Source organism: Spodoptera frugiperda, chromosome 26 (assembly GCF_023101765.2).
Source record: "Spodoptera frugiperda isolate SF20-4 chromosome 26, AGI-APGP_CSIRO_Sfru_2.0, whole genome shotgun sequence".
NCBI classification, from domain to species: domain Eukaryota; kingdom Metazoa; phylum Arthropoda; class Insecta; order Lepidoptera; family Noctuidae; genus Spodoptera; species Spodoptera frugiperda.
The window spans coordinates 3,870,090-3,884,745 of NC_064237.1; the positions used below are offsets into that span (position 1 = coordinate 3,870,090).

General features: G+C 33.3%; 1 protein-coding gene and 1 long non-coding RNA gene across 4 annotated transcripts; one reads left to right on the forward strand and one right to left on the reverse strand.

Moving 5' to 3' along the window:
• Nucleotides 1-5,981: 5,981 nt before the first annotated feature.
• Nucleotides 5,982-6,837, reverse strand: LOC118264338 (uncharacterized). The gene is made up of 2 exons (XR_007707226.1): nt 6,776-6,837; nt 5,982-6,530 (listed from the first exon to the last, which is right to left on the reverse strand). It is a non-coding gene; the product is annotated as an uncharacterized LOC118264338 (long non-coding RNA).
• Nucleotides 6,838-9,839: 3,002 nt separating this feature from the next.
• Nucleotides 9,840-14,592, forward strand: LOC118264051 (soluble calcium-activated nucleotidase 1). 3 transcript variants are annotated; one of them, XM_050704807.1, is made up of 5 exons: nt 9,840-9,921; nt 11,163-11,557; nt 11,764-11,973; nt 12,889-13,122; nt 14,313-14,592. In XM_050704807.1, the coding sequence occupies exons 1-5, from the start codon at nt 9,855-9,857 to the stop codon at nt 14,514-14,516; spliced, it is 1,110 nt and encodes a 369-aa protein (XP_050560764.1). In that variant the 5' UTR covers nt 9,840-9,854; the 3' UTR covers nt 14,517-14,592. The 3 variants fall into 3 exon arrangements, with proteins under 3 accessions (XP_050560764.1, XP_035432282.1, XP_035432280.1); XM_035576389.2 differs by lacking the exon at nt 9,840-9,921 and adding an exon at nt 10,375-10,496; XM_035576387.2 differs by lacking the exon at nt 9,840-9,921 and having other exon boundaries at nt 10,662-11,557.
• The last annotated feature ends 64 nt before the right edge of the window (nt 14,593-14,656 follow it).

Here is a 14,656-nt window from a genome sequence, read left to right on the forward strand (position 1 = left end):
ATAAAATTGCAGCGCCAATTTATTAAACAAATAGACAATTTGCCTCTCTATTCTGCCGGCCATTGACGTGTCAAAACTTACATCACAAACAATAAAGAAACAATCCAATAAGACATAAAACAATTTATCAAATTGATTTCAACAAAGACACTAATCACTTACATAAGGGAAAAAGTTTTGAGTACGGTAGAACAGTAAAATATAAAATTAGCGCCTTTCTATTTATATTTAACGATTCATTTCTTCCAGTACCTGCCTGCCGGAGCCGTATCGTGACTCAATTACTATGTAATTGAATATCGATCAAAATGTTGAGACAAAAACGTTGGTTATGTAAAATCATATGTTTTTGTTGTCTAACACGCGGATATACAAACGATTGTTAAGTTCTAGATGTTTTTGAGAACAAGGAAAATCCTTGGACTCGCTTTTCGCAAATAAAAACTGCGATGAGGATAAAAACTTGTTTCATTCTTATTTTTAAAGAAGAAGAAAGATATGTTTGTTTGTTTGCTTCGAATAGATTACTAAACTACTGGAACTTATTGTAAAATTCTATCGTCATTGGACAATAGCTACTTTCGAACCCAGTATTTGGAATCTACTTGAGAGGAATTAGAGGAGGAGAGGAGGTAGAAGTAGCGACGACTCATCTCAGTCCAGAATTCACACAGATGAAGCCACAGGCGAAAAGCTAGTCAAGATCACGAAGGAAGTGTGAAGGAAGGATCTGTAATATCTAATTACTTTAATGCAGTTTCCATTAACATTATTATGAGTATACAGAAATATATACTTAATACTATAAGTATGTTTACATAAATTGATACAAAAAATATACAAGAACCTTCCATGATATTCAACTATGGCAGTCTAAGACTACTTAAGTATTTTAAAATACTTATTAATAATATTGTGATTCAATCCTTCACTATAAAATTAAGAGTTTAATTTACTTACAGAGTGTTGCAAAAATAATACACTGAAATTTTACTACACAGAATATTTGATCGTAGAACACGTCGAGTCGAACATATCGAACACGTCGAGTCGAATGTCGGCCTGGAGTACTCCACGCCGACATTATTACCTATTTGAGTAAATAGTTCATAATCACTTCATAATCGCTTCTCGTGGTTGGCGGGCTAAACATTAACATAGTCTAGTTGTTGAACAGTCTATTCAATATTATTTAGTCTACAACACATACAACAAAAACACTTGAAAATAATAATGACAATGCAATATAATGAAAAATTAGAATACATAACGAATGACATCTTCTGTTAAATATTTAAAAAAATACATTTAAAAACTGTGAATAAACAAAATAAATATTTTTTTTAGATTTGAGCTAACGTTTATTTTAAGATCAATTAAGAACCTAAGATTACGTTATCGTGTTTCCCAATCAAAGAGTATGAATATGTTAAAGCAATTAAGTTATGAGTTGATTCATCACAACGCAAAAGTAAATCTTCTAAGTTAGATTAAGTTTTAATGTTTATCCATGTTTTAGAATGCATTAAGTCAAGTCAAAATTATATATATCAAATAGACCAGGAAGGCACTTTTGAACGTCAAAGCAAATATAATAATATTAATAACGCCTGTCCGCCGGTCAATCCTCTAGTAAAGCTGTTTGCTCGTTCCAAAGTGATGATTCCTATGGAGAAGAACGAGCAAGAAACTCCATAGGTTACTCTTTTCCAATCAGATTCACAATACAATTCTTGGTTTCATTATTGTGGATAGTTAACATTACCGTAATAAAATGGCTCTCCCACTCTTTATCATACAGGTCAGTTCTTCGATAGCCTCGTTTTTAAAATGACTGTGGATAAAATTGTCAAGCACGGAATATTTGGTTTGGTTGGTCATAATGGCCATTGACTAGCAAACTCCCAAAGTACTATTTGTTAATAGGCTAAAATAACTTCCGAAAACTGTATATTTCGTTTAAAATGTCCATTAATACGATACTCTTACAGATACGTTTTATTAAGAAGTTATCAACCATCAAATGTTGCCGCGCTAGCTCGATGCAGGAGAGATTCCCAGCCAATGTTTAAGGAATAAAAAAGTCATGTTATGTAAATATAAACAACGGTACCTCTAATATGTTGTTAGACGAGCAGTCGTAAACCAGTCGGTAACCGGTAACCAACATGTATATGACAAAAGTCATAGAACATGACACTAGGCAGGAAGAGAGACAGTGTTAACATCACCTACAAACTGAAGTAGGAGAATGATAAATGTTCGTGTTAAAGCATTTCATTACTCTGTACATAATTAGAAATGTATTATATAACGGGAATAATAAAAGTAGGTGAAAATAATATGTGATATAAGAGATTTTACTGTAGCAGGCCTTGGCGTTTAGGCTGGACGACCGGCTGTTATAATATGTTACCAGAAGGAACAATTATTTGCGTGATCCACAGGCGTGATCCATAAATCGTGGTTCCGAGTCTAAACGAGTGAGAAATTTAGTGCACATCTAAGACGTAGAAAAAATCCTAATCAGAGCAAATAGTCTCAGATTTACCAAATCCTGAAATCGACAAACAAAACTCCAATAGGCATTGCCATTTTCAAAATAATGCGATTATATTTCTACCAATGAGTACATCATAATATACGTATCATCAGCTTCATAATTATACGTAGGTATGTATATATGATGACAGAACTAGTAATGAATCTGATGTATGAGAATAGCTCCTGTCCTACATGTCCTGTTATCATCGCATATGGATTTATCATTCGTAATCTGCAACAGCTATGGAACTGCACGTTGGTAATGACTATAAGATGACCTAGACTGTGTTATTAAGGCAACAGATGCTATCTCCTTAGTTTTATGAATTAGATTAACTTAATTCCTAAAAATATATACAAAAACAAATAGGTATAAGCACTTAATGTAGCATAAAATAGTTTATTGAGCCAGTGAGCGTGACGACCACCCGAATTAACAGTCTCGAGTATTTCCAACATCTAAATATTATACAAATACCAAGCATAATTTTCGCAAGAAACCATTTTACTTTAGAGAGTAGCATTTTGATATAAATAAATAAAAGAATTAGTTAGAAAGCCGGTTAGAGAAAATTTTATTATTCTATACGTAAATGTTCTAAGTTGGTACTTTATACTTATAGTTTAGTTTATACCTGTTACCTTACCTATAAAGAAAGAAATTTTTGTGCAAGAAGCTTTCCGAATGAGGTCTTTGTTCGGCAGTGAATATCTATCAACCTCGTCTTTAGAATACACCTTCGGTTTCTAATAAAGGTAGGTAATTAGGTATCGCTGCTAGTCACATCAGATCATACATCATATAGGTACCTACATACCTACTTTTTCGTACGTTTTACTACAAAATCCAAATCTTAATTTACTAGATATCTTTAAATTGATAGTTAGAGTGTTTTGTAGGTATATATTTAGTAACTGGTTTACACGAAATCATATTGGGATAGTTTAAAAGTTTTTAAATCCCTCGCTAGCTCCGCTTCCGCCCCATTTTAATTAGTACCCTTCTCGAATAAACAATACACCCTTGCACCTACGACTATTTACAGTCAAACAAATTCTTTAAAACATTCGATTTTGTACTAAACAAATAATTCTGGGTTTGTTCTTATTATCAGTAGTTGTGGATATCTCCATTGAAAATGGAATTATAATAAAAATACGTTACTTAATAATCATGTATTCTTACATTTCTCTCAAAAATGAGGCACCGATGTTAGTTTGCACAGTTTGTTGGTAAATACGAAAATAAAGATTAGTTCAGTACAGAGACAGGGCACCCTGCTTGTATACTGAGCTGACCAATGATTAAAAAATTGTTAGCGGCTTTGCCGACGTTCCTGCGGGATAAAAAGTATTCTATAATCTACCCCTGTTCCAAATTGCATTTAGATCTCAATCCCTTCAGCCAGTTTGACGTGAAGGAGTAACAAACAAACATACAAACTTTCGCATTTATAATGTCAGTTACCTACACCATATCATAACCATCTCCGAAGTATGGTATACTTCTACTTCCACCACCTGTTCATAAGAAACTCTTCCATACACTTCACGAATTCATCGAAATGTATTAGCAATAAAATTGTCAACAGTATAACGCTATAATTATAAATATTTATGTTCATGTATCCGCTACATACAATCTATCTACATAGCATGGAAGTCACACACAAACCATATTTCATACACGAATCATTAATAAAATCATCGACCACTTTTTCAGGGGCAAAACACTCAGTAAATTATGTTTTGGGAGCAAAAAACTTGTGTTTAATATTCATTTTATTGTAGCTCCATTAGTAGAATCCCTTCCGGTTTTGTTATAGCAAATTGTCAGAGCGAGTCTAATGAATATTCATTGCTTGGTCGTTTTAAGGACGAAATATTATCATCTGGAGAGTTGTTTTTTATGGGATGGCGGTAAAGTAAGAGATTGGTTAATGCCTGATCAGCACTGCCTATGGACACTTACAGCACCAGAGAAGTTTTAAAGTAGAATGTTTGTTAATTTTTACTTTTGTTTTGCAGATTTCTATTATACTGTATGGCATGGAACACTTAATTTTTTTGAACAACTTCTCAAATACCGCTGCAACTCCTGTAAGCCAGAAACTACAGTCGATACAACAATGAAAACATCGGAACACTGAAGTCCCGTCACAGGGTGACGCACCAGACTTGATGAATCGATCCCGCAACGAAATAAATCCGAAGATATTATTAGAGGAGAACAAAAAGACAGTTTCCACTTCCCTCGGTGAATTTAATGTAGGACAAAGAATTACTTAAGCACTGAAGAGTTATTTAAATAGGTAAATTAGAACACTTACATCCCCAAAAACAACTTAATACACCTGCAAAATATTTGATGATAAGGTAACCTTACCCATAGTAGAAAGAACGATACAATTCGTGACACTAATTACCTAGCACATATTGATAGCTTAAAAACACTAACATTAAAGTCCTACTAATTAAATGACATGTATTTAGCACGCTACAGTAAATAGCTAAAACAAATACATCGGCGACACGAGTGGGTACTGCAAATAAATTCAATGAATCAGTAATGAATTTCCTTTAAACTTGCCCCCGAAACTTTCTTAACTAACGTGTATTTAGTATCGATCACAATGCACGCGAATCATACGACACAGTAATAAAGACAGAAGGTCCACGCGAATTGATTGCGCAAATAACTGTTTCTTAAGAGTTGGACAACACAAAATATGGTATGACGGTAGACCGCCGAAGACCGATTCGAGAGAGATACTTTTGTGAATATTTTTTCTGTAAGATACAAATGTTAAGATATCCTCCTTGGTGTACCTTCATTTTCTATGCCAATCTTTGGCAATATTTAAAGTAGTTATCAAGAATTGGAAAATAGATGGTAACTGCAATCAAGATAATTAAAAAGGGACTAAAGGACTGAAACAAAGCCCACGTTGAAAAGGTTTTATTTAGCTTGCCTCCTTTGTTTGTTTTGTTGAATTTATTGAAATTTTACCCCCTTCCTGACGATCGATCTCATATTTGGTAGGAAGTTACACACTCTTAATCTTGATGAACATACACATTAAAACTGTTGAACTTAAAAAAAATGTATTATTTGTTGGCTAATTATATACCAATCTTAATATAAAAAAAATACTTAGATAATAATTTAGCTCGTGGATCCTCTCAATCAAATATTGACGCTCTCCTCTTCAAACACATCTCATCACGATCGCAAAGATAACGTCTTTCAAGAGGCGCGATATTATCGACGCTGAGCATTCATTCAATGATCGGTTTACTTTCATTTCAACGTCCGTCATTAGTTTCAATTACAATACCTAATAGCTTAATTCATTTTATTTGACTTACTAAATCGATGTACACTTTTTGCATGCGAATTTAGAGAGCACACTTAATTTAATTAAGAAGTAACACAATTAAATTGTACATATTTTTATTTGTAATTATTCACAAATTGTTATCACATACTAAAAACATAATTACAGGGCGTAGAGACATCATCCATTGGTTATAAAATCGGTAGTAAAGGAAATAAATAATCTTTTCGAGTTTCTCATTTATTTTGTATACCATTCAATACGATGGCGATGATTGTAAGCTGCCTTGTGAGCGATATTTACTTCTATCACTTAACACTTGGATTGATTAACTTTTAAAAATTGCATTAAAATTAGTACCATAAAGACATATAAACAAGCAAAGACATAAATCGACAAATTTAAATTACACCAACAGAATTTATCGCTTTCTTCCATCTGAATGGGTGATGTTAGGGCATAAATATTGCAAACCTGAGCTTCGTGTCTGCCAGGAGTGTGTAAGCCAGGTAGTAACACATTCCTACTGTTATGATACTGAATATGACGCTACAAAACCAGATACATCCAGGGTCACAACACACAGGCTGAGTGTCAACGAGAGCCTTTCTCGCTGATCTCACACGAGGTTTGGGTGCTCTTACGGGACTAGAAATTAAAATACATATTATACATAGGTCAATGAACTAATAAATAGCTATAAGAGTATATTAAAGATGCTCCATTACTTATCTCTGTTTTTCCATAGTAGGTACAAGCTACAGGTTAGCTAAAGGGTTCCAGGCGATATCTAGTTAAGAGTAGGCACCTCTTTTATAAGTAACTATTATAGTGTGACATATCTAATGGAGCCTGGATCAAAGCTTTTAGCAGATAAACGTAAAAATACTCACGTTTCATCAATTATTACCATCACGTTTAACTTTGTAGCAACCAGGTGCCATCTGCCATATACCTGAAAAGTATCGTTAAATACAATACACCCTTTGAGATATTAATCACATCATCAGCCTATACTTAAGTGACCACTGCTGACCAAAGGCCTCTTCTCACACGGAGAGGGTTTCAGCATTAGTCACCACGCTTGCTTAGTGCAGGTTGGTTATTAATGCAAACTACAAACTCCTATCATGTCTCTGACCACAACGTAAAAAAAGGGGCAAGCTTGAAAGACAAGTGGAGACGATAATATTTTGTACACCACGTATACATAAAATACAATATTGTTTTTACCCGACTGCCAAGGAAGGGTTATGTTTTTTCGCGCGTATCTTGTATGTATGAGCCTAATATTCTTTATTACCTCATTTCTTCGAAACGGCTTGATGGATTTCGACAATCAGGGCATCGTTGGATTCGTCTTAATTACCCAAGTGTTCTTAGATATGTGACGTAAAACAAAAACCAACATGGCGGCCGTGAGGCGCCCTAGATAGAAGTAAAAAAAAAAAATTTTTTTTATTTGCTACAATATGGGTATCAAATTAAAGAGCTCATCATGAGGATTCCAAAATGGTATATCACTGACATATAGAAAAAAAATACTATGTGCAATTAGGTTCTTTATTATCCAAACTAAATACTCGTATAGGTACTACGCGACGCGATTGACTAGCGGTTTCTGAACTGTCGTTTCGTGGCGCGGGTGAAATCTTGAGAAACACATATTGTATTATAACTAACTAATAAATTGTGTTATATATAGAAAATAAATTAAATTTAACCTCTACAAAAATTAAAAAACCCGACTGCTATCAATAAAACACTATTAAATAAAAACTGAACCATGAAAAGTTTATAAAAACAAGCTTAGTCTAAAAGTTTGTAGATAGCAATGCTATTACACAAAATCTTATGCGAAACATAATTGAGTGTAACAGTCGGGACCCATTAAATTAAACTTAGACTAAAATTATTCATTTATGGGTCCCGACTGTTGCATTCACTTATGGTGAATATAGCTATCATAATTGGGTGCATTCATGTACACTTGTGAAAGCTTGTTGTTTGTAAACTTTTCACGACACAAGAGATTTAAATGTTTTTTGTGGGGCAACGTTTTTTAAAAAAATTTATTAATAATTATTTTTACATCAAATTACCTTTTGTATTTCTTACACATTACTATAATTAGGTAACGTACCTGTATGTTTCTAAATCAAAATTCGACAGACATTATGGTTTATAATATGTAATAGAAACTTACAAAACTAAAATAACAATCCGGATATCAAACATAATATAGGAACCTTACCACAAGTAAAAAATAAGTCAAAATCTAAATTGGTATACTATCAAATAGTTTAGTTTAATTTTGTTTCAATTACATTTTTTGCGCAGGATGTCCGTCTATGAGAGTAATCACTTTTGAAATTCTTCGATGAGTGAAAGCTACAAGAATTTTTTTATCGTGCAAGTACCTATCTAACTAGTGTGGGCCGTTGCTGTGATAGCTAGATAAAAGATGCTCTTCATTCTAAGCACCAAAATAGACGCATCTAGGAAGTTAAGCAATGTAAAAGTAGGTGTTTACGACCAAAAGTAGTTTAGTATAACAGTGCACCCATACTGCGGAATAAATTCCAGCTGTTTAAAATTTCAGTTTAAATTCTTTGGGTTAATTAATTAGGCCTACAAACAAATAAGGGGGAAAGTGAGTAATTTAATGAATGAGGCATACAGAAGTGTTGTATACCTTGTTACTGTGCTTGTTGTTGTGGTTTCACTTTCGTCTGTGCTAATACAGGTGTCCCTAAAGTGGACGTCTTAAATGGCACCAGGTGATCAACAGTTATCAGCAAAACATTATAAAAAATCCAAGTCATGTTATAGCTACTATTTCAATTACAGTGACTTATGTGCCAGTTTTTTTACTCTTGTTGCTACCTAATCTTTGTTTTGTCGTCTGTATATTTGCTTACGTTATCCTCAATACTGAATAGTATTTCAATAAATTCTGAGTCAACTGCTTTAGCAATGATGTAAAACATCACTTGGATTGATCTGATGATCTGATCTGATGATATGACTTATGGCCACATGGCCATAAGTGATCACTGAACGTGTATAGAAAATTTCAATCTGCAATTGCAAGATACTCTCGTCTTTTCGTCCAATAGGGAATCAGCTAGTGTCACACTCACAGCGTTGGTAGTTAATTTTTTTATAGGTACAGTGATTGGACAAACTGAGCTATTGCTAAATTAACACCATCTGGTGTTCAAAAACACACCCGCATAGAAACATGGTTCAGTATTACTACTGCTACAATAACTTTATCGCTCGACCCTTAACCCTTAACTATCTATGCTTAGTTTTAATAGCGATCAACAAGCAGCGTCCGCGTTCATTTCATGATCTTAGACAAAATGTTTACAAAAATCAAGTTTACTTATACACTGAATCAAATCACTTACAGACACGTATTACTACCACAATTATGTAAATTCCAAAAGTTTAATCTCTTGGTATAGTCAATTTCCTCAAACTAGGTGATGTCTAAATTATTGATTTATTTATCCATTTTGATCAATAAGATATATACTTAAAAGACGCCAGGCAAAAGTAATTCAGCAGAGACTCGACATTTTCGCCAACGTCCAACGGCTGCGGCACGGAGCAGGAGTTAGGTTAGGTTAGGTTAGGTTAGGTTAGTCAGCATCAAACCACCCGTTTTTAGTCAGCATCGGTCTAGGCCTCCAGGATTGGAGGACATATTCAAGGTATACCTCAAAAAACGATAACGAAACTTTTCACAAATTAATCCTATATTCCTAATTGTAAGAATAATTGGTACGCTATGAATGTGTAGGTACTGTTTGAGAATTGTGGACTTTGTGATAAAAAAACAAACTAAAACGTAAGTGTGCCTAAATTGAACTTTATCAACGTTACTAGTTTCTGCCAGCGGCTTTGCCCGCGTTCCCGGGGCCTATGTGTTATTTTCACAGTAATATTAAAATCAATCTAGATATGGTTATTATAGACCATAATCTACCCCTGTTCCGAATTTCATCCCGGTCTCTTCAGCCGTTTATAGGTATGTGATTGAGTAACAAACTAATAATCTTTCATTCTAATAGCGGTTTTGAACATCGACCCTACCCAGAGTAATCTAACATTCGACAAATATTATTATTATAATGCGTTTGGTACAGTAGTCGTGTCTTGGAATCGAGAAGTAGATTTTTTTTTGTGTTTATACTTTTTCAGGATAAAAATGCCCAGTGTGATATTAGATAGGACAGGATATTAAAGTACAACTATACCAAATTTCATCGTATCCGACCGGTAGTTAGGTAGTAGAAACAAAAACATAACTAATGCAACAAAAAATAATGCAGGAATTTGCATTATATTTTACTTAAAATATTTACAAATATCAAATTCCGTAATCCACGCGAGCAGGGCCGAGTGCATCAGCTAGTATTAACTATAATAGAAAATAATGGGGCGCGAGTGTTCTAAGTTTATCATAGTTTAATCAAAGTCCATAATTTTAACTGTCATTTCATTATCAGGCGGCTCTGTAAAATATTTAGAAATTAATTTTAGCTCCACAGCACAGCACACACACCGTGATTTTGAAAATGTTTCATCATCATTTTATAATTAGTAAGTTTTTGAACTCTATGTTTATTAAGTTAAATTAAATATTACTAATTTAGTAAAATTAGTAAAATTTAATTTTGAAAGTCATACAAAGGGTAAATTATTAAATAATTAAACGTGAAATGAAACCAACATTTTGTCCATGGTTACGTTGCGATACCTGTCACTTATGCGTGCGTGTGTCATTGAAGTTATTGTCATTTACGTCTTATGTCAATGAATTTCCTATGTCATAAACTTGTATCAGCAATGAAAACTCTGTGAATTCCTTTTTATTCAAAATGAGCCATATTTCACATCATATTATTGTGTTGAGGATACCTTCAGGCATAGTTAAAAGTGATAAACAAATACATTTATTAAGAACCAACTCTCAAAAATAGTGTAATCAATTTGGTGATAACAATATCTAACTTTGAAATTTGTTGTAATTTACACGTTTGCTATTTTATTAATGGTTCGGCTAGTCATACAAAGTCTAAAGTCAATTTGAGTGAAACTAACATGATATAATTATATTTATTATGAACGAGTATTACGAGTTAGAAGATCGTAAAATGAAAGGTACACTTCGTGACTGGCGCAAGGCGCTGCGCACCCCGGCCACGTACAGGGTCGGTAACGCTGTGAGGATACAGCCACAGTTTGTATTGTTAATTGGTTTGATAGGAGCATTCCTTGTGGTGTTGTTTTATTACAATTGGTGGACGAGCAGCCAGCCAGCAGCAGTCCATAAATGGGCCAGTTCAATGAGACCATACAATTTAACATACCCCCTTACCTCACCTGTATACAATGGAGATGTAGTCACATTCAGGATTGGAATAGTGACAGACTTAGATACCAACTCCAAGAGCAATACACAGAAGCACACATACATTAGTTACTTGAAGAAAGGATATTTGAATTACAATCGTGTGAAGAAGTCTGTGCATGTGACATGGGACGGGCGAGAGCCAATACAACTGAGCTCTACATACTCTCACAAGGGAAGAGGCATGGAGCTCTCAGAGTTGATAGTGTATGATGGAAGATTGCTTACTTTCGATGATCGATCTGGAATGGTGAGTAGTTTTAATTTGTTAAGTAATCTTTATTTTTTTAACAAGTAAAGATTATTTATTATTATTTAGTATTTGAATACTGAGCAAATACTAGTTTAAATATTTTAAACACTATGATATACTTATACCTATTTTTATCAGAATATATTATATAATTGCTAGCTAATTAATACTTCTTGCTCAAATAAAATCTATTACAATTTCAGGTGTTCGAGATAGTAGATAATAAAGTATTGCCATGGGTGATATTAACAGATGGCAATGGTCGTGTTGAGAAAGGATTTAAGTCAGAATGGGCGACTATTAAGGATGATATTCTTTATGTGGGATCAATGGGCAAGGAATGGACAACAGCCAGTGGGGAGTTCCAAAGTTACGACCCCATGTGGGTTAAAGCCGTCAACATTCATGGAGAAGTAAGATATTTATAGTAAAAATTAAAAAATGTGAAAGTTTCACTCAGTCATAGGTATTATGTAGTGTAAATGAAGTAGATTTATGTGGAACATTATATAGTTATATTCAGTGAATTTAAATTGTCTGTTTTTAGATATAGAAGAAACAATTCACATTAATCTACTGTTATGTAAGTTTTTGTGAATTTATTTTAGAGTTAAATACTTTACTTGATTGTTTGCACATTTGCAGTATGAACACAATGACATACTACATATCATAGTCTATATTTATTTCATATTGCAAATAACAGAAAGGATATTTATTATTCATAATTTTACAAATTCTAAGAGGAAAATTAAATATTATATTAACATAAGTCTTGTACAGTACAGTATCTTATCAGCAAGGTGCTCACAATCCATGAGGTTATCATTTATCACTTATTATTTATTGGTTTAGATAATCACTTTGTATAGGCGGGTGTTTTAAATTAACTTACTTCATTCTACTTATTTGAAAAGTTTATATATTCATATCTATATATATATATAAAAAAACATTTTTGATGATAATAATAATTGATTATAAATAACATTATCATCATTACTTTTAAAATTATATTTTCTGAAACTGTTAAAGAAATTTGGAGTCAGTAAGCAACTAGGGAAGTATAGAAATATTACAGCAATCTTAATAAATGTCTGTTGAAGATCAGAATTACACACATGAAACACCAGGCATTTTATCCCCCATTAACCACTTGTATATAAGACACAATAGAAAACACTGTGTCTCATGTGGATATGCATACAATGGGTAAAGAGTTAAATTAATTACTATCTATTCAGTTAATTATGTATATCAACCACTTTTTTTAAATTTATAACTCACTTAGTCCTAAAATGTTAAAAATATTTATCTTCTGTTCACAGATCCAGCATTTAAGTTGGGTGAATCAGTACAAAGCTGTGCGCAGTTCCATCGGTATCCATTGGCCGGGATACATGATCCATGAGTCAGGAGTGTGGTCCCCCTTCAAGCAGTTGTGGCACTTCCTACCAAGGAGATGCAGCCACGAGCCATACAACGAAACCAAGGATGAAGTTATGGGATGCAATTACTTAATAACTGCTGATGAAAATTTTAAACATGTCCATGCTCTTGAGGTAAGCTGTTATAGAAATCAAATACTTTTATAATATAATACAAGAAATTATAATTTACTTCTAGACTGCTAGTTATCAATTTTAAGCTTTTAGTCTTAAAGTTGTATAAATTGATAACTAGAAAATTGGCATATTAAAATAAAATTACAATGAATTTACTGAAGTAATTGCATGATTATATTATTTAATTAAAGATAAAAGTAAAATTACTGGAACATGTTGCATTATCTTGCTGACAATCTCTAGATTTAAAAAAACCTTGGCTATGATTAGCCAAATGTGAGATTAGGTGTAAATGAAGTTGCAAGCGTCAGAAATCAACCAAGCAACATTTATCATTACACACGGGAATACCAGAATTTTCAATGTATTAATTTGTAATAGTTAAATACCACAACTACGTCAAGTGTAAATGTTTATTCAGATGCTACACATTTAAGTAATATTAACTATATGGCCTTGAGTAATTCTTAGTTCTCGAAACCTAAAATAAATAGAATAAAACATTTTGGGAATATTGGTAATACCACAGTGTGTATTGTATTACATACTTATAGGTGTTATAATTATACTACAATTATGTTATACTAGTATTGTAGCGGCTTGCATACCCGTGGGATAAAATAGTTAGTGTTATTCCAGATTATACTATTAACCCAGTTCCAAATGTTATCACGATCTCTTTAGCCGATTTGATTGAAAATAGTAACAAACATCCATACATACTCACAAATTTTCGTTTTTATAACATTAGGCAGTTGTCCCACCGGGACGGCGAGTGAACGACAAACGACGCATTCAATAAACTCGATCGGTAAATTGCTTACGATCGTAGAATTGACACATTTTGTATGGAGCTTAAAAAGTGTAATGGTGTGGAGGTAAGCAAATTTACCTTGCCCGGTAGTTTATTGGAATGCGCCATAAGTATCGGCTATTTTCTCGCTCAAAAAACGTACAATAGATATACTTTCCGTGTAAACAAAAGAGATGCATATACCAAATAGTTGATCGCAGACTGTTCACACTGCCGACTATTATGCTTCTTCACTTGTTGGACAACTGCCTTTAGGATTAAAAGTGACTGCCATAGTTAGAAACACGAGTGCAGTTTTAGGTTCAATTCTAAGAATAATGAGAAAATTCTACTTTCCATCAAATAATTATAATTTCATCAATACTTTTTTCAGATAACAAAGCACCAACCAAAGCATGGTTTCTCATCGTTCAAGTTCATACCAGGAACTAATGATGAGGCCATAGTAGCTTTGAAGACCACCGAGTTTGAGGGCAAGACCGCCACCTACATAACTGCATTTACAACCGACGGTACAGTGTTGCTACACGACACGCTTGTGGAAAACCTCAAGTACGAAGGACTAGAGTTTATATGATAGTGTCATAGTAAATAGAAAATTTTATAAATAAAATCGTAATTGTAAATATGTAAAATATAATATAATTTCGTTATTTTGTGTTTTACCGTCATATTCCTAAGTAAGAAGTAAGTAAGCGCTCGTAAGAGTAAGAAAGT

Bases quoted from the DNA above. Each gene is read 5' to 3' on its own strand.
- LOC118264051 (XM_035576387.2), top strand. From the start codon at position 11,018: ATGAACGAGTATTACGAGTTAGAAGATCGTAAAATGAAAGGTACACTT. The intron at 11,558-11,763 runs GTGAGTAGTTTT...TTACAATTTCAG, and splicing joins TCGATGATCGATCTGGAATG to GTGTTCGAGATAGTAGATAA. The intron at 13,123-14,312 runs GTAAGCTGTTAT...TACTTTTTTCAG, and splicing joins AACATGTCCATGCTCTTGAG to ATAACAAAGCACCAACCAAA.